Below are 20,738 nucleotides of genomic sequence, written 5' to 3'. Positions count from 1 at the left end.
TCATGACTTGGATTACTTCTTTCCAGCCCCTTCTTGCCTGTAAGGTCTCTTTTGAGAAATCAGCTGACAGTCTGATGGGAACTCCTTTGTATGTTACTGTCCCCTTATCTCTTGCTGCTTCTAGGATTCTCTCCTTCATTTTTACCTTGGCTAATGTAGTTATGATGTGCCTTGGCATGTTTCTTCTTGGGTCCAACTTCTTTGGGGGTCTCTGAGCTTCCTGGATTTCTTGGAAGACTATTTCCTTAGCCAGAGTGGGGAAGTTCTCCTTTATTATTTGTTCAAATACGTGCTCAATCTGTTGCTTTTCCTCTTCCCCTTCTGGTACCCCTATAATTCGGATGTTGGAACATTTAAAGATGTCCTGGAGGTTCCTAAGCTTCTCCTCATTTTTTTTTGAATTCTTATTTCTTCATTCTTTTCTGCTTGGTTTTTTTTTTTTCTTCCTTCTGGTCCACTCTATTGTTTTGAGTCCCAGTTTCCTTCCCATCCCTATTGGTTCTCCGTGCATCTTCCTTCATCTCTTTTATGGTAACCTGCATTTTTTCATCTAACTTGCGCCCAAAATCAACCAATTCTGTGAGCTTCCTGATCACCAGTGTTTTGAACTGTGCATCTGATAGGTTGGCTATCTCTTAGTCGCTCAAAAGGATGAGCCCTGGGGCATTGATCTGTTTTTCTGTTTGAGACGTGTCGCTCCTGTTATGGTGAGGGGCGGAGCCTTTGGTGTTCACCGGGGCTGGGCACCCAGTCACTAGGTTGTGATGTTATATGTGGGGGCGGGGGTGGGGGTGGGGGCGGGAGGAAACAATGGCAGTAGCTCTGCTCTCCTGGGATCCTAGTCCCCTCCCTGGGATCCTGGGCTGCACGCTCTGCCCTGGTTCACAATCACAGCCTCACTAGGTCCGCCAGTTGCCACTTGCATACTCAGGGTCCACCTGCTGTGATCTTGCGTGTCACCCACTGCGATCCTGCGTGCCCCGGATGGCCTACAGATGGCTCACATGTTCCTAGTTGCCCTCTGTGCCCAGTTCTCCCCGTTCTCCGCGCTCCTCAACCCAGGCCGGCTGCTGCTTGTCTCTGCCCCTCCTACTGGTCTGGACGAATGGGTCTACTTCAACCTCTTGGCTGTCTGACTTCCATTCAGAAAAATTCTGTCAGTCTGGGTGTTATTCTGCGTCTAAATTGTTGTTGTTCTAATCTTGGTTGTACGTGGAGGTACGATGCATCCACCTATGCCTCCATCTTGCCGGAAGTCCTAACAAAATCTTTTTTAAAAATCCCCATAATAAATTATGTCACACAGCCCACAAGAGACAGTGAGTGGGATTACCATAATGACAGCTCCTGAGACCCCAAGTCATTTCATTTACAATTTGAAGCCCTGTCTCGCCAAAAGCGTGACTCTCCAATGAATATCTAGGATTCTTTTTAATGTACTGGTTTTAGAATCCAAAATATTTCCATAAGAGAACCACAGGAAGTCTTGTGTACTCTTGCAAAGGAATAATGATCTCTCCTAACCCTATTCTCCATGTTGGAAACTAAATAAAACAGAGCGTCACTCACACTCTCCTCCAGCCTCTCCAAGCCGCTCTCTGAGGTACCTTCATAAGAGCTCACCCCTGGATATGGGACACTGAGGACAGCGCCTAAGTAGAAAAGGAAAGACATGTGTATAAATCCAGTCCCTGACTAAGTCAGAATTCATATCATAAAATAAGGAATTGCCTACAAAACCATTCCGTAAGGCAGCTTCTTTTTCATTCTGGAAATTCTATGCATTCTAACCCTATGACACATTTGCATAAAGTCTTCTCAGAGTAAGAAATAATTATGATTCATTCATTCATCCAACAAGCATTTACTGAACACCCAGTATATGTCCAACTTCATGCAAGACTCTAGGGACACAGGCACAGTTCCTATCCTTAAAGTGTCATTTGTCTCTCTAGTAGCAGGGATAAATACTGAACGAAGTCGCACAGCCAGTGAGGGGAAGTGGGAGAAGGCTGGAGACTAAACACGAATCAATCATTGCTGACGCTGGGCCTCAGTGTGCTATTCCCATTTTTGCATACGTTTGAAATTTCCAATACAGAGAAGCTTTTAAAAATTGATCATAAAGAAGACAACCATTTACAGGAAATAGAGAAGTTAAAGGAACATGCTAAAGTACACCACAGAATGCAAGGAGAACAACACTTGCTCTGGGAAACTGCACAAGACAAATCACAAGTGGTGAACCTAAAGGTTCCACCTGCTGATGTGAGCAGTGGGGACAGAGTGTTTGCCTCACAATAGTTCTCTAGGTCGTGCATTTGTTTTCAGCAGTTTTCTGATTTGTATCATATTCATTAATTAAAGATTTTTAAGTGTCCACAATGTAATACCATAAATTTGTTTTTAAATTACTTTTTCTTGAGGCTTATAAACAACATACATGGACAGAGAAACACAGTACCTTTTAAATGTGAGCTGAAAAACAATTGTTAGCAAGATTGTGTTAAATCATAAATAATTTTAAAAGAAAAGTATGTAAAGGCACAAAAGCACACCTCCCAATGTGGAAGTCTCACCAGCAGGAACGAGAGATGACAACTCAAGGCTAGGGAAAAAAAATGGTTGGAGTTAATAAAATGATAGAAATGTGAGGGTTTACTTGTTTTTTTTTTTTTCAAAAAGGGATTCAACAGATATTCATCGTTTATTTATTTTATATTTATTGACTCATACTCAACTAGAATCACACTATACAAAGTATTCCCATACTTACTATACCTTTTCTCCCAGTTTTATTTCTTCTCAGTTCTTATCAGTAAGTGAAATTATTTTGTTCATTTATTATCTATTTCTTTATCTCTGTTTCCAACCCCTTAATCCTCTAGAATGACATTGTCTAATATGTTAGTCACTATACATCGTTAGTGATTTAAATTAACTAAAATTAAATAAACTTTAAATGTCAGTTCTTCATTCACACTAGTCATATATCAAGCACCCAGCAGTCACATGGGACCAGCGGCTGCCACACAGAACAGCACAGTGAAGAACACCCCGCCACCACGGAGAGCACTGTTGGATGGGGCTGCCTTATGAGTCTAAACTCCGCGCGACCAGGGACTTTGCCTGCGCTGTCCATGCTGTTCCTCCAGACTAAATAGTACCTGCTATTCAGCAGACATTAAATAGATACTTTTGAATGAGTGAATAAATAAATACTATTGACAATGGCAGGGTAGAAGACATGTGTCATACAGTTGTGAACAAAACATCCATGGCCTATGAAACTCACAGTCCTACAGGAAGCAGAATAAATGATTATGAATACAACAAGTAGTACAGACTGGAAAGTACTGGCTTCTAAGAGGAACATGCAAGCACAAATCTTATCTCACTTGCAAGATCACAGAAATCATAAAATGTCTTTATACAAAGCAAGTGAAGCGCAGAGAGACGACTTGCACAGGCCCCACTGCTGGCAGACCTCAGGCCTCCCGGCGGCCCTTCAACCACAGGGCTGCACGCAAAGGTCAAGACATAATCTGAGAAAGTCCCCACTTTATTTAAAGGAAAGAAAGTAGGTTTCTGCCACTCCAGATTTCCACATACTCAAAAATATAAAAATTGAATTATAGTGTAATTTGGGGAAGTTTTAGAACTTTAAAGCTCCTTACGTGCCCTGAGGAGAACAGGCTGCTCCGTTTCTCTTTTGCAAAGGTGATGGTGCAAAAGAGACAGTGATGACACCAGTTTTCAGCCCAGAGCCACTGAAACTCCTTCCAACTTGGCACAAGTCAGCCTCCTAAGGTGATCCAGTCACAGTCGGAAAAATCTCCCCCACAGACTTGCCCGCGTGCCAGCGAGTCCCATCTTTAGAACAACTGCTTTAGACTGCCCCGCTCTACATTAGCTCACTGAGCGGTGGGGTGGGGGGTTGTCTCAAAGCCTCCAGACAAACATGGTACACATCTTTTTTTAATCCTCATCTCACCTGAGGGCATGCTTACTGATATTTTTTAATATTTCATTTATTTATTTTTAGAGAGAGGGGAAGGGAGGGAGAAAGAGGAGGAGAGAAACATCTGTGTGCGAGAGACACATCAATAGGTTGCCATTTGTACACAACCAACTGGGGACCTGGCCCACAACCCAGGCATGTGCCCTGACTGGGAATGGAACCAGCAACCCTTTGGTTCACAGGCCCACACTCAATCCACTGAGCCACACCAGCCAGGGTGCTTACTGATTTTAGAGAGGAGAAGAGAGGAAGAAAGAGACAGACAGAAATATCGATGTGGGAGAGAAAGATTGATTGGTTGCTTCTTGTACATGCCCTGACCAGGGACCGAACCCATGACCTAGGCACGTCCTAGGCATGACCTTGACCAGGAATCAAATGCAGAGTCTTTTGGCTCAGGCAACAACACTCCAAACAGCTGAGCCGCATCAGCCAGGGTCATGGCAACATCGTGAAACTGCAATTTTACTTGGAGTATAGGCAGCTGGGGAGCTAAGAAACAACTGATATGTAATTTAAAATAATACTTTTAGAAATGTGGCCATATTATGGATAGCATATGAAGTTTAAATGAATATTAGATAACATATAGTTCAGAGACATTACACGCCTGGAGCTGGAGCAGGCCAAGTCAACTATGGCTATGATCCCTAAACCTCCAGGCTTTGGCAGAAAATTTGAAAAACACAGGTTTGGTTTGTTCGTTTTAAATCTTACCATAATGATTCTTCTGGTTTTTTAAAATGCAATTGAAACAAGGAATAAAAACTTTATACTACTCTGACCTACCATGAAATGGAATTAGAATAAGATATACTAACAAACTGATAAAAAGAACCCAAATACCAGTAGTTTCTTTGTAAGCACACTGCAGGTGCCAGCAGTTTCAGCTCCTGCTCGTACAAGAAACAGCTGTGACCACGACTTTGGGTGATGCAGATGGCCCAACTCCAGGGACTTGCCTGGCCCTGACCAGCTTCATGATGCTGACATTAAATATTCATATCGGGACCAGCAAGGACACTGACTGCACATCCACAGCCTCTTCCCCTGGTGTCTTTGTCTCCTCGTCCCTCTCCCTTCTTACAAAACCCCACCTGCAGTGAGATGTGGAGATAGGCTTTGAGACGAGAGTCCCCATCTTCCAGGTTGCTGGCACCTGAGTAAAACCTCTTGTCTCTACATCAGCACCTGCCTCTCTGGTACTGGCTTTCAGAACAGCAGGCAGCCACATCGGCATTCAGTTACACTGTCTGAAAAATAACACACAGGGTCCAGCAGAAATAAGGCTTGCTTGAGTGTGACTGGCAGGGTATGTGAATGTCTTGCATGAGATGGACAACAATTTGAACATTTCACCTAAAATGTCACATGGCGTGCTTGAGTGTGATATTGTTATGTTACAGAATTACATGCTTATGATTTTATAATAAAATATTTTGTAATAAAAAAGGGGCATTGTTTGTGTTGGACCCTGTGTTAAACCATTATATCAAACCTATCACTACAGGTTATTCATAGAGTATTTGTAGGAAACTGTTACTAAGGAGCTGTCATCTAGGAGAACCTAAAAAAATACATCATCAGGACAAGTCATCATGCTGTGTGATGAGCAGAGGAAGGCCTAGGTGATGAGAAGCATCAGGAGGCTTCCTGGGTTACGGGAAGTGGATCTAACAAAATGGGATTTGGGTGAATTTGAAACAGACATTCAGGCCTGAGTAGGACCTATCGATTATCCACAAGGCAGAATTCCTTCTCACATCCTCATTTGTGAAATGAAAAAATGAGGCCCAAATGGGTCATTTTCCCAGGGCCACACAATAATGCACTATAACCCAAGGTCATACCTAAAACTACTAACTGTATCCACTACCCTTTTCAATAATAATAACAGAAGAATGATTACAACTAAATTTACTAAGTCCTATTACCTAGCCCCATGCTAAGTACTTTATCTTAGATAACTCAGTCTCTGGAGGAAAATACTGTTACCCCCATTTACACAGACGAGGAAACTAATGCGGAAACTAATGAGAAGTAGTTAAGGATTTGCATCATGGTCACACAGCTGACCGACAGCAGAGCTGTAATGTTAAGTGGGCCCACTGATTTCAGAAACCTCATTGTTACCCACTTTAATTCCTCACAACATGGCCTTTTTGTGACCCACAGTCTGTAGAAGGGTGCCGCAGTGGTTTTGCCTTATCTCGACAAGAGTGGCCTACATAAACAAAACAATCTGAAAGTCAAAGTGTGCAAGGTCCCAGAAAAAGGAAGGGAAACCCAGTCAGAGTGGGAGAGCTATGGAGAGCAGCCCGGTGCGAAGAGCAAAGGGGTCACAGGAAGACAAAATGTCCAGAGCACAGCACAGTAACTGCAACAGGAAGCTGGAAGGACCAGAGAAACCAGACCTCACCTGGAGTTGGTCAAACTGTGCCCACATCAAAATCAAATTTATGCTAATTCTCTAAGTAAGCAATCGCAATGGAGAAGTTTGCTTACCTCAGTAAAATTAGATTTCACTTACTGAATTCAAAATAACATTTTTTAATGATGGTAAGTGGGCAACTCTCAGTAATTCAGATCACTTTTCTAACACTCCAACACTTAGTCCCTCACCCTCCCACTTTCTTTTCAAAATACAGTAAACAACATTCAACAACAAGAATCCTTTCACATATTCTCATTAGGTAGGCCTCCTGCAGAGCTCCTCTAAGATGTCACTCAAAATGAACTAGGACACAGAATTGTGTTGAGTTTGGAGACAGAGAAGCTACTTCATTTCTAGGCCAAACCACAAATTTGAAGTTGTTCAGCTAAGACCTTTAGTTTAATTTCTGCAGCAAACAAACCCCTATGGTCTCATTTCCTCAGCTCTTCTAGCACGTAATTTATTTCTCACTGCTATAGCCTAATCATGTCAATGGAATTCAGGTGGGATTGTGTCAGAACCTATCATAGCCACATGGAACAGAAGTTTAAAAATACAGTGAGCCCTGGCCAAGCAGCTCGGTTGGTTAGAGCACCATCCCGATAGGCCAAGATTGTGGGTTCAATTCCCAGTCAGGGCACATACAAGAATCAACCAATGGTCCTGGTTGGTGTAGCTCAGTGGATTGAGCATGGGCCTGCAAACCAAAGGGTTGCTGGTTCAATTCCCAGTCAGGGTACATGCCTGGGTTGCAGGCCAGGTCCCCAGTAGGGGGTGCATGAGAGGCAACCACACATTGATGTTTCTCTCCCTCTCTCCCTCCATTCCCTTCTCTCTAAAATAAATAAAATCTTTTTTAGAAAGATGAAAAAACAATCAACCAATGAACACATAAATAAGTGAATGAGAAATCAGTGGCACAGACTCTCTCTCCAACCGCTCCTCTCTCTCTCTAAAATCAATAAATAAGTACATTAAAAAAATAGTGAAACAAGTCAAGCATAATCTCCTGTCTAGATTACTACCACCCTTGACAAGTTTCTATGCTTTGCTGTGTTTTGTTCTTAACTCTGGTCATTGTAATCTGCATGTGACAACAAAAGAACTCAAGGCACAGAGCCAGGAACCCCGGGTGCTGGTCCCAGATATGTCATTAACTTCATGTATGAGGAAAAATATCTCAGTTGCTCTGGGCCCGAAGAACCTCATCTCTAAAACAGAATCACCTCCCTGCTCTGTCTATTTTACAAAGGTATTAATGGAAACTAGACAAAATATTATGTGCAGAAGCATTATGAAAAGTATGGAATGCTAAACAAATCTAGGAGAAAATAGGGTGTACCAAAGCAGTGGCATGTGTCATCCCACACAGAATTTTAAAAAAATGTATATTTGCCTTTGTGCTATATGATAGGCACCCTCAACTACAAATGTAAGTTCATTGAAGTACCAAAAAAAAAATCCCAAAGAAGAATCCTTGCACTGAGACTATCACCAGAGGCCACCTCAGACTTGGGTGACTAGGCAGAAATTCAGTTAATTCATATAACAAATATTTAGTGGGCACATACCCTAGCACAAGCATTATACTGGTTATTGAGGATACAACAGTAAGACCAGATAGCAGGGGTTAAGCAGCAACTGGAGCTAAGTGGAGATGCTTTCAAGATGTCAGGCTGTAATGGAGACAAATGTTGGAGGGAAGGTCATTTGTAAACAGGTCACATGGCAGAGACTTGAGCATGTTTAAATGTTAATGGGGATGAGTTACTAAAAGGACAAGCTGAAGACCCAGGAGAAAGAGAGAAATAATGACAGGCAGAGATTTTTAAAAGGTAAGACTGGATATAAGGTCCTGAGTAAGGAAGGAAATAGTTTGGGGTTTTTGTTGTTGTTGTTGTTGTTGTTGTTGTTGTTGTTGAAGAGTTAGCAGATGACAGTAGGGTGAGCTTAAAACAACAAATAGCTGAGTATTTGGTACAAGTCGTATGCCAGCAGATGGGTAAGAATTCCCCATCTTATTTAAATTGCTTATTTAAATTGCTTATTCCATAGAATAATGACCTAGGACAGGCACGATCATGGGGAGCCCAAGGGAAGGACATGGGGGGCTATAGAAAAAGAGGTGATGGACCCTCGCCCCTCGGCTTTGCCATAGCCTGAGTCCTCATTCTGTCTGCAGGAAGTCTCCCAATCTCTTGGCTGCCTTACTTTCCCTGCCTGACTTAACCTGAAACAGTGACTTAAGCCTGAAACAATGCTGGAGGTGAGTGCAGTCCTGTGCTGGAAAGGGTGGGTTCCCTGGGGCGATCAGGCCTAAGAAAGAATATATAAAATCCTGTGAAACCTACTTTGCTAATACCCTCAATTTAAATAATAAGGGACCAAGCAGGAAGTGTGTTTGTTTCCCCAAAATTTTATGGCCCTTTAACTATCTGACCCTGACTCAGAATAAGCCCTCAGAGTTCTTTGAATGTTATCTATTGTTTAATCATTTCTGCCTGACAACGACTGATGAACTTTATTCCTGTGCAAATTGAAGCCAATAAAAACCTGTCAAGGCAAGGGTTGGGGCACTCTCCCCTTGAGAGAGTGGCCACGCTGTCCCTTTTCCTCCACAGGACTCAGTAGTCCGCGTGAATTTCTCTTGTCTCATCCATAATGCCACAGAAACTGTGGGCCAGTGTCTGCATCAGGCAGGCCCAATAGAACCATAAGAAGCCCTAAATGCAGCGGAGGGAGACAGGAGAGTGTCAGAGTGATGGACTGTGAAAAAAGACTCGACCAGCCATTGCTGGCTTTGAAGATGGAAGGGGGTCCGAAGCCAACCAATATGGTCAGCCTCTAGAAGCTGGAAAGGGCAAGGAAACAGAGTCTTCCCTAGGAGCCCCCAGAAGGAACACAGGTGTGGTAATACCTTAAGGCCTGTATCAGACTTTTAAACTGGAGCTGTAAGATAAATTGTTCTTTTAAACTACCAAAGTTTGTGGCCAAGTTTTACAGCAGCAACAGAAAACTAATACAAGAGTCTCTTAACAAAAAGAATATGAAAATGGTCTCCAACAATCATAAAAATATATCTGAATATTAAAAAATCATAGGCAAATTAAGGGTTTTTAAGGGATCACTATAGTACTCAAGTCAAAGACAGATGGGCTTGGTGAATTCTTAGTCCTCTCCCATGTCACCTAACTTCAGGGTCGCTCCGGATCCACAACTCCCACCCTGACCCAACCTGGTCTGCTCTAGTCTCATGGAAAGGACAAAAACTTTTAAATTCTCAGATTTTAATTATCTGTCTATACACACACACATCTTTTTTAAATCATGACATACAGTCTTTTGTATCTGGTGTCTGATGTCTTTTACTTAGCACAATGCTTTTGAGGTTCACTGTGTTGTTACCAGTCACACAAAGTGCATGCATCCATCGTTCATTCCTTTTTTATTGTTGAAGAATATTCTTTTGTATGAAAAAATTCAGTTACATTTTAATTCAGATGTACTGTTAATTTTATACATGCCTTATTTTCTAAGGATAGTGAACAATATTTTGAGCCCCCTCTTATACCTCATACAGTGTTTTATCAATAAAAATATATGGTACCGTCCATTCTGCAATGATGCTTATTTGTGAATTCATTCCAATGTGATTAATATACTAGGAAATAATTGAGCATAATGCAAATCTCTCCTTTGTGTACACACAATTTTGCTGCAAGAAACACTGGTGAATACAGAAAACAGTGCCCAGTTAAAGTGAGCGACATACACACAATGCACATGCACACATGCGCACCGCACCTCAAACACCTCCCGGCTACCTCAGTGCACCCCCATGCACCGGGAGCCGCACCCACCCTCTGACACTGTCACAACTTCCCATCCTACATCCGATAACCCTCCCTCCGCCACTCTGTCACTGCCCACAAGCTACAATCTTTCCAATGTCCACTTCCTCAAGCAAACTTCAAGGCTTCTTCCAGGTTAAGAGCCATATTTATTCAGTATTTATGGACTTCTTCACCACACGAGTTCTGCAAGATGGGGATCATTTTTATTGGGTACAAACACGAAGATCACTGGCCCTGGCAGCACTCACCAGATTACTTGGTCCCCCGCCTGCGTGTTGCAATGGCAACCACAAGGGAGCTCTGAGCTCTGCCTCGCAGTGGTGACGACTCCACACTCGAGAAACCACACCTAAGTAGGTGCCCACACCTAAGTAGGTGCTCAGGCCCCAGCCTAGACACAGTGACAATATTAGCGATATGAATAAGTGAGACCACCAAGAGGCCTATTACCTTCCTATTTCGTTCTGTTCAATTTGAAACGTGCATACACCACGCTGTCACCCACACATACACTCCAGCTCTACCTTTACCTGGACTCAGCTGCCCAGGCTGCATCTCTGGACACTGACTCACCTCTTGGTTTTTCAGTGTTCTTCCCTGTAATCTGAGGCAAACTCCTAGACCCCTACCTGGATTTCATGCCCTAGCTGTGCTTTTCTAAACAATCCCCCATATGCTGGCATAATCTAGATATTCTGACTATGGATAGAAACTGAAATCTTAGCCCCTGTAGGCTCAAAGTCTCTCACTTTCCATGCCCTGTTTGTCCTGGTACTGCTCAGGAGCCAGAAATGACCTTACCTCTAAACCTAAAGGTCAATGAAGCCAAAATTCCTAACACTGGAGGATTGATTCATCAAGGCTGTGCTATTCCTAGACTTCAAAATCATAATTATCATTCCACAATAAAGTGATCCACACCACCACCCATGATTTAATGAACTATTCTCCACTAAGTGGTACCATTTCAGAGCCATTTTATCATTAGCCTGTAAGCCTCTACAACAGTAGATCATCCCACATTCCATTTCCTGACACCTAATTCTTCACCCAAGAGACAGGAACAAGTCTGCCTCCTGGTGAGGTGAGACAGTAAACAAGCACAGTGGCTGTGGGGTGGTCTGGGAAGGGAGTGGCCTCGGATGAGGAAAAGCATTTGAACTTACCCACAGGCCTGGTCATTGCAGGAACTGGCAAGAAAATAGAAAGGGACCGTTACATTGCGGGTGAGTCTCGGGGTAGGTATGATACATCTCTGTTGCCAAACGTGAACTTACGGGAAAAAAACACTTACCCACTTACAGTTTCCTTTGTATATGCCAGTTTCTAAGGAAAACAAAGATAATTAAAAAAAAAAAGACTGAGTTAATGACAGTTAATAAACTGTAAATATAAAACTTGTTGCATAGAGAACACTAATGCCCTAATGCTATAGAATCTATGTTATTATTCTCTATAGCTAGACAAATAAGTAAAGCAAAACACTAATGATGCCAAGTTTGTTCTGTGACTGTGAGAACGTCCCTGTATGTAATCTCCGTTTATGTGCCTAAAAGTCCCCATGTTCTCTTTTAATGGGCAGAGATTAATAGATGTTACCTGCTAATCATTCCAAAATAGTCTACAAAAATTAGAGATTGGTAGTGTCACATTAACCTCCCATGAACCTGGAATCAAAGTACTTTGTGATGTGACATACTTATAGTAACTCTCATCCTAGAATAATATAAACACATAGATAAAATGGCAAATCTGCTTCTCCAAAATTCATACAAAAAGACAAATTGTATTAATTATTGGATTATGCCTCTGTCACATTCCAAGGCAAACTGTGCCCAAATTCCCTCTGAATTAGTGGTTTTCTGTTGAGACCAATATGATAAAAATAACACTAATAACTAGGAGTCAGAAGACCTAGTTTCAAGTCCCACAGAGGCAAATCCTCAAATCTCTCTGGTGTTAGGCCTCAACTTCCTCATATGTAAAATGGAGAGACTATTATTCTAAATGACTCACTGCTCTTCTTACTCTACAGATTCTCCTAGAACAATCTCAGCCACTCTCATGGTTATAATTACCACCTCAAGGCTGGTGATCCCTATCACTATATTTATAACCACTGTCCATATCTTTATATCTAAATACCAAAGAATTCATATTTCATAGATGGCTCAAATCAACACTTTTGAAAGTGGACTCATTCTCCCTCCACCCACCACCCACAAAGCTGCTTCCCCACCTGAGTTCTCGGTTTTAGTCATCCAAACTAGAAACCAGGAGCATCCTTGGGCCACTCTCATCCTATCCCACTCTCACCAATCCATCACTTCAACCAAACAAGACTGCATATGAGTAATCTTGTTTCCCACTAATGTCTCGCATGCTCTCTTTGTCTAGCTCATGGTCTAGTGAGCAACCGCATCACCTCGGATCTGGAGCGCTGAAGCAGCTTCCAACCTGGTCTCTGCTCCAGTCTTGTCCCCTCTATTCCCTCCTATGGTGTATAGAAACCATAATGACTTTTTTTTAATTGAAAACTACCAGCCCCTGTGACTCACCTACTTAAAACCCTTTGACAGTTTCCTATTTTCTAGAGTGTTAACTACAAACTTGTTAAGTTATCCATCTTTCCAGTCTGATCTCCTTTCACTTTTGACATATTGGCCCAAGTCATTCCCTACAAACACTTGGCTCATGTTGTCCCCTCTGCCCAGAGTGTCCATCCCTTCAAACTCCTTCTCCTTTACCTAATTTGTATTCATTATTTAAGATGTAATCCAGATAACACACTATACCTTTGTCTGAATGTTCTACTAAATAATTATTGAAGGTAATTATGCCTTTATAATTAAATCCTATGCCTTTATAACTAAACTTACTAAAATTTCTACTTGTAAGAAACTGCACTTCAGGCAGAAGCTGACCCTGAACTGTCTGCCTGCACTATGTTCCCGCCATTTGAACCAGCCCTTATAAAGGAGTTCCTGGAATCCTATTTCAACCAATAGGACTGAGGCGTTCCCCATCCAATCAGAACTGCACAGCTATAGCCCCATCAGCTTCTTCACCAACCAATCAGAGCAGCTCCATTCTAACCAATTGGGACAGTGCCTTTTAGGCCAATCTAACTGCAAAAGGTATTGGAGGCCTCATTTGCATGAGGACAAACCAATCAGGGATCAGGGGCAGAGACTTCTGTCTATATACGTCAGCTCCCCAATGGCTCTGGGAGCAAACCTCCCTTTTCCACTCTAGACTGTGTATCCTCTGCTGAGCTGAAACACTGAAGATATCTCATTCAAGCAGATTGGACCAGACTGGGGCTCAGAGTAGAGCAGAACAGACCAGTGAGGAGCTGAATGGTGTTGTTTAGCTGGAGAGGGGCCTGGCCCCAGTGCCACCTGGCTCCAAGGCCAGCTGGTTCCAAAACACAGCCACACTGTTTTACACTATTTACACAGTTTTGTATCACAATTGAGCTATTTTACACTGAATAAAGTTTCCTTCTTTACTGCACCCCAAATCAGGAATTCCTGCATTAACTGACACCAATGAAGACCATCGGCGGACTCAATGTAACATCACAAGAGGCTGTTATTATGGGATAATAACTGTACATCATATATATCTGCTGTTCCATCAGTTGATTCTGTATCAGGAACACAGTGAAATGGATAGTGCTGATATAAATGTGAATGTGTGTACATTTCTTTCACTCATTGAACAGCCATTCCATTTTAGCCACTGCAAGGTGCAAAACTGGTAATGATAGAGAAGGGGGCCCACTGGTTTAAGGAAAAAAAACACGGATTTTGGAAAAGAGAACTGGGTCTGGGTTTTAGCTTCAGCCTACCTGGTTTTGTGATATAGGATAAGAAATTTAATAACTCTCAGAGATTTACACTTTTAGCCTAAATCTTTGCTGAGTACTATTTCTAAATATTTATATTTATAAAGAAGGCTGAGGCTCTGGACTTCCAGCCAAGATGGAGGTGTAGGTAGATACACTTTGCCTCCTCATACAACCAAAAGGACAACAAATTTAAAAACAAAAGATAACCAGACAGCCAGAAAATCAAACTGTATGAAAGTCCAACAACCAAAGAGTTAAAGAAGAAACAGTCATCCAGACTGGTGGGAAGGGCAGAGATAGTCAGCTGGGGTGGAAAGGACTCAGACTTGCAGCAAGGCAGCAGCTGGAGGACTGGGCATTCCCACATTTGCCTAGAGATAAAAACCAGGAGGAACACAGACCATGCAACCAACCCAGGGAGAAAATAAAGCCTCAAAACCTCTGGCAGTAAAAACTTGTGGGATTTGTGGCAGCGGGAGAAACTCCCAGCATAGTTTGTTGGAGAGACCCACAAGGTACTAGAATGTACACAAACCCACCCACCCAGGAATCAGCACCAAAAGGGCCCAATTTGCTTATGGGTAGCAAGGGAAGTGACTGAAAGCCAGCAGAGAGTGGAGCAAGCGCCATTGTTCCTTCTCGGACCCCTCCCCCACATACAGCACTACAACGCAGAGAAGACGTTTGCCCTGCCCTGGCAAATACGTAAGGCTCCACCCATTACTACATACATACAGGCACACTGAGACAAAAAAATATGGCCCAAATAAAAGACCAGATCAAAGCTCCAAAAATAAAACTAAGCAATGAAGAGATAGCCAACTTATTAGATGCAGAGTTCAAAACACTGGTAATCAGGATGATCACAGAAATGGTGAAATATGGTCACAAAATGAAGGAAGAAATGGAGGCTATACAAAGTAAAATAAAGAAAAATATACAGGGAACTAACAGTGAAAGGAAGGACCTTCCCTCAGACCCTTCCCTCAAATCAACAATTTGAAGCAGAAGGCAGAATGAAACATTCAACCAGAACAGAATGAAGGCACCAGAATTCAAAAAAATGAGGAGAGGCTTAGGAACCTCCAGGACAACTTTAAACATTCCAACATCCAAATCATAGGGGTAGAAGGAGAAGAGGAAGAGCAAGAAATTGAAAACTTATTTGAAATCATAATGAAGAAGAAATTCCCTAACCTGGCAAAGGAAATAAACTTCCAGGTAGTCCAGGAAGTTCAGAGAGTCCCAAAGAATTTGGACCCAAAGAAGCACAAACCAAGGCACATCATAATTACATTGCCCAACATTAAAGTTAAGGAAAGAATCTTAAAAGCAGCAAGAGAAACAGAGACAATTACCTACAAAAGAGTTCCCATAAGACTATCAACCGATTTCTCAAAAGAAACCTTGAAGGCAAAAAGGGGCTAGAAAGAAGTATTCCAAGTCATGAAAGGCAAGAACCTACATCCAAGATTGCTCTATCCAGCAAAGCTTTTATTTAGAATGGAAGGGCAGATAAAGTGCTTCCCAAATAAGGTCAAGTTAAAGGAGTTCATCATCACCAAACCATTATTATATGAAATGTTTAAGGGATTTATCTAAGAAAAAGAAAAGGACCTAAAATATGAACAGTAAAATGACAACAAACACAACTATCAACAACTGAATCTGAAACAAAAACAAAAATAAACTAAGCAAACAACTAGGACAGAATCACAGAAATGGAGATCACACGGAGAGTTATCAGCAGGAGAGGGAGGGTGGAAAATGGGGGAAAAGGTACAGGGAATATGAAGCATAAATGGTAGGTAGAAAATAGACAGGAGGAGGTTAAGAATAGTATGGGAGCCCTGGCTGGCGTAGCTCAGTGGATTGAGGGTGGGCTGGGAACCAAAATGTCGCAGGTTCGATTCCCAGTCAGGGCACATGCCTGGGTTGCAGGCCAGGTCCTCAGCAACTGCACATTGATGTTTTTCTCTCTCTCTTTCTCCCTCCCTTCCCTCTCTAAAAATAAATAAATAAAAGCTTAAAAAAAAAGAATAGTATGGGAAATGGAGATGTCAAAGAACTTATATGTACAAACCATGGACATGAACTAAGGGTGGGGAATGCTGGTGGGACAGGGGTTGCAGGGTGGAGGGAAATAAAGGGGGGAAAATGGGACAACTGTAATAGCATAATCAATAAAATATATGTTAAAAAATTAAAAATGCTATTTGCATATCAGTCTTGATGTGGGCATATTTTTATATTTGTTCTTGGGTAAATACCTAAGATTAGAATTGCTGGGTCATAAGGCATGTGTATTTTTACTGCGTAGGACACTGTCAAACTGTTTCCTAAGTGCCCATACCATTTCTCCATCTCATTTACAATGTATTGGAGTTCAAGTTTGCCTTTTTCCTTTTAACAGCTGGAGTGTAATTGCTGGACAAAAAGAACAATAAAGCAAATGTAATAAGTGTTAATTGATGAATCTGACAGAGTGTTTAGGTTTTCATTTTACCACTCTTTATTTTTAAATTAAAAAAAAATCAAATAAAAAGCTGGGAGAAAAACTAAAAAAGAAAAGGCCGAGGCTCTTACTGAATTCGCAGTGTTTATTATAATGGCCAGAGTGACGCAGGGATTTGCTGCTTGTTCCTTTTTCCTTTAGGCCCTAGCTATATTTACACACTCTCACAATAGTCCAGCAATTCCTTCCCTTGTCACCACACTTACCTTCATAATTAAGCTTGTATGTTCCACAGACTGACTAAAATTTGTGCCCATTTCAAATATAGTTGTGATTCCACCCTCACACAAATCCATCCAGTAACGATACTCCTCATGCCCAGGAAGTCGATCCCAAAAAGTCCTGAAGGCTTCCCAGACAGCTTCTTGACACACTGAAAAAGAGACAGAGGGATCTTTTAATAAAATGTTACCACACTTTGGGGTCCTCACAGTGAGCATGGACCTATTTATGCAGCTTCCTAAGACACTCTTACCCACACTGTCCTTTCCAGAGGGACATGGGAATGAATCTCAGTCAAAGCCCTTCTGTAGCTGCATGTCCACTTAAACTTTCCAGTTCTGAAGAGAATTTTTATTCCCCATTCCTTTCCCTTACAAAGGGGATTGATTCACCTCTTAGTAGGTAGGGAGGTTTTTTCCCATATTTTTAAAAGAAAATCCATGTTTATGTTTTACAAAAGTGGAGCTGACGTTGAGCATACTTCAGTAGGCGCATGGATAAAGAAACTGTGGTACAACCATATGATGAAATACTATTCAGCAATAAAAAGAAATGAGATTTCAAGCCATGAGAAGACATGGAAGAGTGAAAGAAGCCCATCTGAATGTAGATTCCAACTATATGATATTCTGGAAAAGGCAGAACTCTGGAAATTGTAAATAGACCAGCAGTTGCCAGGGGCTGGGGGTAGGGAGAGATGACTAGATAGAGCACAGCAGATTTTTAGGGCAGTAAAACTATTATACAAAATAGTGTAATTGTGAATATATGCCATTAATCATCTGTCAAAACCCACATGAAGAGTAAACCCTAATGTAAACTGTGAACTTTGGAGAAGGGCACGTGTCAGTACTGGCCCATCCATTGCAACGCATGTGACACTGGCACAAGGTGTGAATAAGAAGGGAAAGTGGTGGGGGCGGTGGTCACACAGGTAACTCTCTGGACTTTCTGCTCAATGTTTCTGTAAACCTAAAACTTCCCTAAAAATAAAATCCAATAATTAAAAAAAAAAAAAACATGAGAACTAAAAAGAACAGAAAAATGCTATTCAGGAGAAATGCCCTACAGTAGTAAAATAAAAACTAATTGAATCTATCTGCTAAGTTGTTCCATAGCAGGAAATCCAAAAGGATGCTCAGCAGGCAAATGCACATTCTGTATATCACTCAGTGGCCTGCTGTCCTGTAACCATTTCAGTGGCCAGATGCAGGACACTGGGCAATAGACAGACTGGGATAGGAGGGAAGAGGGGAGTAATAAGAGAGAAAGAAGGGTATAAATGGACAGAGATCAAAGAAATTATTTTTCATCTCAAGAAGGTAGAATACTTATCCGGCAGCATATTGAGGTGAAGCCCCTAAACTCCCAGGCTCAGAAGATCTAAATTCTAGCCCTAGGTTTGCCAAGTACAAGGTCGATAACCATAGGGAAATTAACTCAGCCAGTCAAAACCTTGATATATTCATCTATCTTTTTTATGCTATAAATAATTCCTACCCTACTCACTTTATCTGTGAAAGTAATTGATAAACTGCATAGTGCTACACGAATGTCAGATGTTATTATAATATTGCATTCTGGTTTTCTGACAGTTGTGTGATGCAAGAAGACCATCTGAGACAAAAAATCAACTTTTAAGCTTTAACAGAGAGTGAAATATTTGAGTATTGTAGGTATCTCTATCAGCTGGTTTTTCAGGGTTGAACTGAAGCTTGGGCTACAAACTTAAATTTTCTTTCAGTGAAAACTATATACTTATTAGTACTCTTAAGAACTTTTGACCGTACGACATACAGAACAGTCCGGCGGGGCCTGACTGAAGCAGCACTGATCATTTGTAGAGTCATAGCTGCTCCCTTCTTCTTCTTAAAACTTCTAAATGAAAATTCAGTAAACACCAGAAGACAATGCAAAAGTGAAAGTCAGAATTGGTAAAAACACAAAAAAGTGAATGTCTATAATATCTGGTCATACAATGAGGTGATTCTGAAAAAGTACAAAAAAATATTATGAGACCAAATAACTATATATCTATGAAGAAAGAAAAAATAAATCTCAATCACTTCTTCACAATATGCAGAAAAAATAATTTAAAATAGGAAAGCTAAGACTATAAAGGTCTAAAAAGAAAACACAGAAGAGTAGCTACATGATTTAAGTATAGGTAAATATTCTGTAGACAGGACACAGAAAGCAACAACTATAAAAGAAAAAACTGAAATTAGAATTCATCAAAATTAAAAACTTCTGCTCATCAAAGACACTATTAATAAAAATGAATAAGCAAGCCGTAACTCTGGCATAAAATATTCAAAATACATATATCTGACACAGAACTGGATTTATGATATTTAAAGAATTCCTGCCCTGGCTGGTATGACTCAGTGGACTGAGTGCCAGCCTGCAAACCAAAGGATCTCTGGTTCAATTCCCAGTCAGGGCACATGCCTGGGTTGTGGGCCAGGTCCCCAGTAGGAGGAACTACACAGTGATGTGATGTTTCTCTTCCTCTTTCTCCACCCACCTCATCCTCTAAAAATAAATAAATAAAATCTTACTTAAAAATAAAAAAGAATTCCTACAACCCACTAATTTAAAAGAGAAAAAAATTCTACTTTTAAAAATAGGCAAAAGACTGGAACTGACACATCACAAAGGAAGAGACACAAACAGCCAGTGACTGTGGGGAGAAGTAATTTGTCTTCAAATGTAAATTAAAGCATTGACACATGAACCAGAATGACTAAAATTTCTTACAACAACAACACCAAATTTTGGCAATGATGTGAAGCAACCAGAAACTTCATTTTTGGCAAGAGTGTAAAATAGTACAACTATTTTGGAAAAAATATAGGTAATTTCTTATATAAGTAAATATAACCAAAACTATGACCCAAAAATATCCCCCCCCCAGGTATTCCTTCAGGATATAAGAGGTAAGAATATATCCACAGAAAGACTATGTTGAATACCAGAGCAATTTTATTAATAATAACTTAAAAACAGAAACAACCCAGGTATCCATCAACAAGAGAACAAACAAAAGGTCACACGATGGAATCCAAAGGAACAGATTACTAATTAATGTGACCACATGGGTGAATCTCCAACAGCGAATGAAAGAAGCCTTACATGAGAGTAAATACTATTCTGTCTAAATAAAGGCCTAGACAGTTGAAACTAAGCTGTGGTTTAAAAAAAAATTAGAAGACTCTTTGCCTTGTGGATGGGGAATGGAGGGATGCTTGTCTGGGAAAGAGAACAGGGGAGTTTTCCGATGTGATACTGTCCTAAAATTTAAGAGAGTTTTGGGTTACACCTATGTGTACATTAGTCAAAACTGTATGGTATGCTTAAGATTTAAGCATTGCACCTTTAAAAAAGGCAAACAAATATTAAGCTCTAGTTAATGATACTCATGCTATCATGTCTAAGGGAAAATGTATTGTTGTCTTTAACTTAAAATACATCCAAGAAATAAGATGATTGGATAGATAAATATGTGATAAAGCAAATATAATAAAATTAAGTATAGAGCCAGGTGGTAAGAACATGGTATTTACTATATTATTCTTCCAGTTACTCTGTATGTTTACAATTTTTCGTAAACTCTTAGAAAAACATTATTATATGATGAATAAACGCAGTTGGAGCATCCAGAAGTGATAGGTATCATACCAAGTTTGACAGCAGGCCTTCTCTCGCTCTCTTTCACAGATTCACAGAATAGCGTAAGTTGTCTCCAACAAATGATGCTTCAGGGGATGTCGCCCACCTCCTACAAAAAGCCCTCAGCAATAAGTGCCGGGGCTAAAATATCTCCACTAGAAATTCAT

The 20,738-nt window shown here is 41.0% G+C and overlaps 1 protein-coding gene across 7 annotated transcripts in view; it reads right to left on the bottom strand.

Moving 5' to 3' along the window:
- IMPG2 (interphotoreceptor matrix proteoglycan 2) overlaps positions 1-20,738 on the bottom strand; it is an 83,416-nt gene that overhangs the window by 53,786 nt on the left and 8,892 nt on the right. For 5 of the 7 annotated variants that reach the window (XM_036017987.1, XM_036017988.1, XM_036017989.1 and 2 more), the window contains exons 3-7: positions 16,884-17,050; positions 11,604-11,635; positions 11,476-11,499; positions 2,559-2,608; positions 1,570-1,652 (exon numbers count right to left, since the gene is read on the bottom strand). In XM_036017987.1, the coding sequence (XP_035873880.1) occupies positions 1,570-1,652; positions 2,559-2,608; positions 11,476-11,499; positions 11,604-11,635; positions 16,884-17,050 (356 nt within the window). The remainder of the gene's footprint in view (positions 1-1,569; positions 1,653-2,558; positions 2,609-11,475; positions 11,500-11,603; positions 11,636-16,883; positions 17,051-20,738) is intronic. The other 2 variants (XM_036017992.1, XM_036017993.1) reach the window with 1 other exon arrangement.

Source organism: Phyllostomus discolor, chromosome 2 (genome assembly GCF_004126475.2).
Source record: "Phyllostomus discolor isolate MPI-MPIP mPhyDis1 chromosome 2, mPhyDis1.pri.v3, whole genome shotgun sequence".
Classification (NCBI taxonomy): Eukaryota; Metazoa; Chordata; class Mammalia; order Chiroptera; family Phyllostomidae; genus Phyllostomus; species Phyllostomus discolor.
Note: the sequence above shows the minus strand (reverse complement) of the source record. Positions and strands in the feature narration are given on the sequence as shown.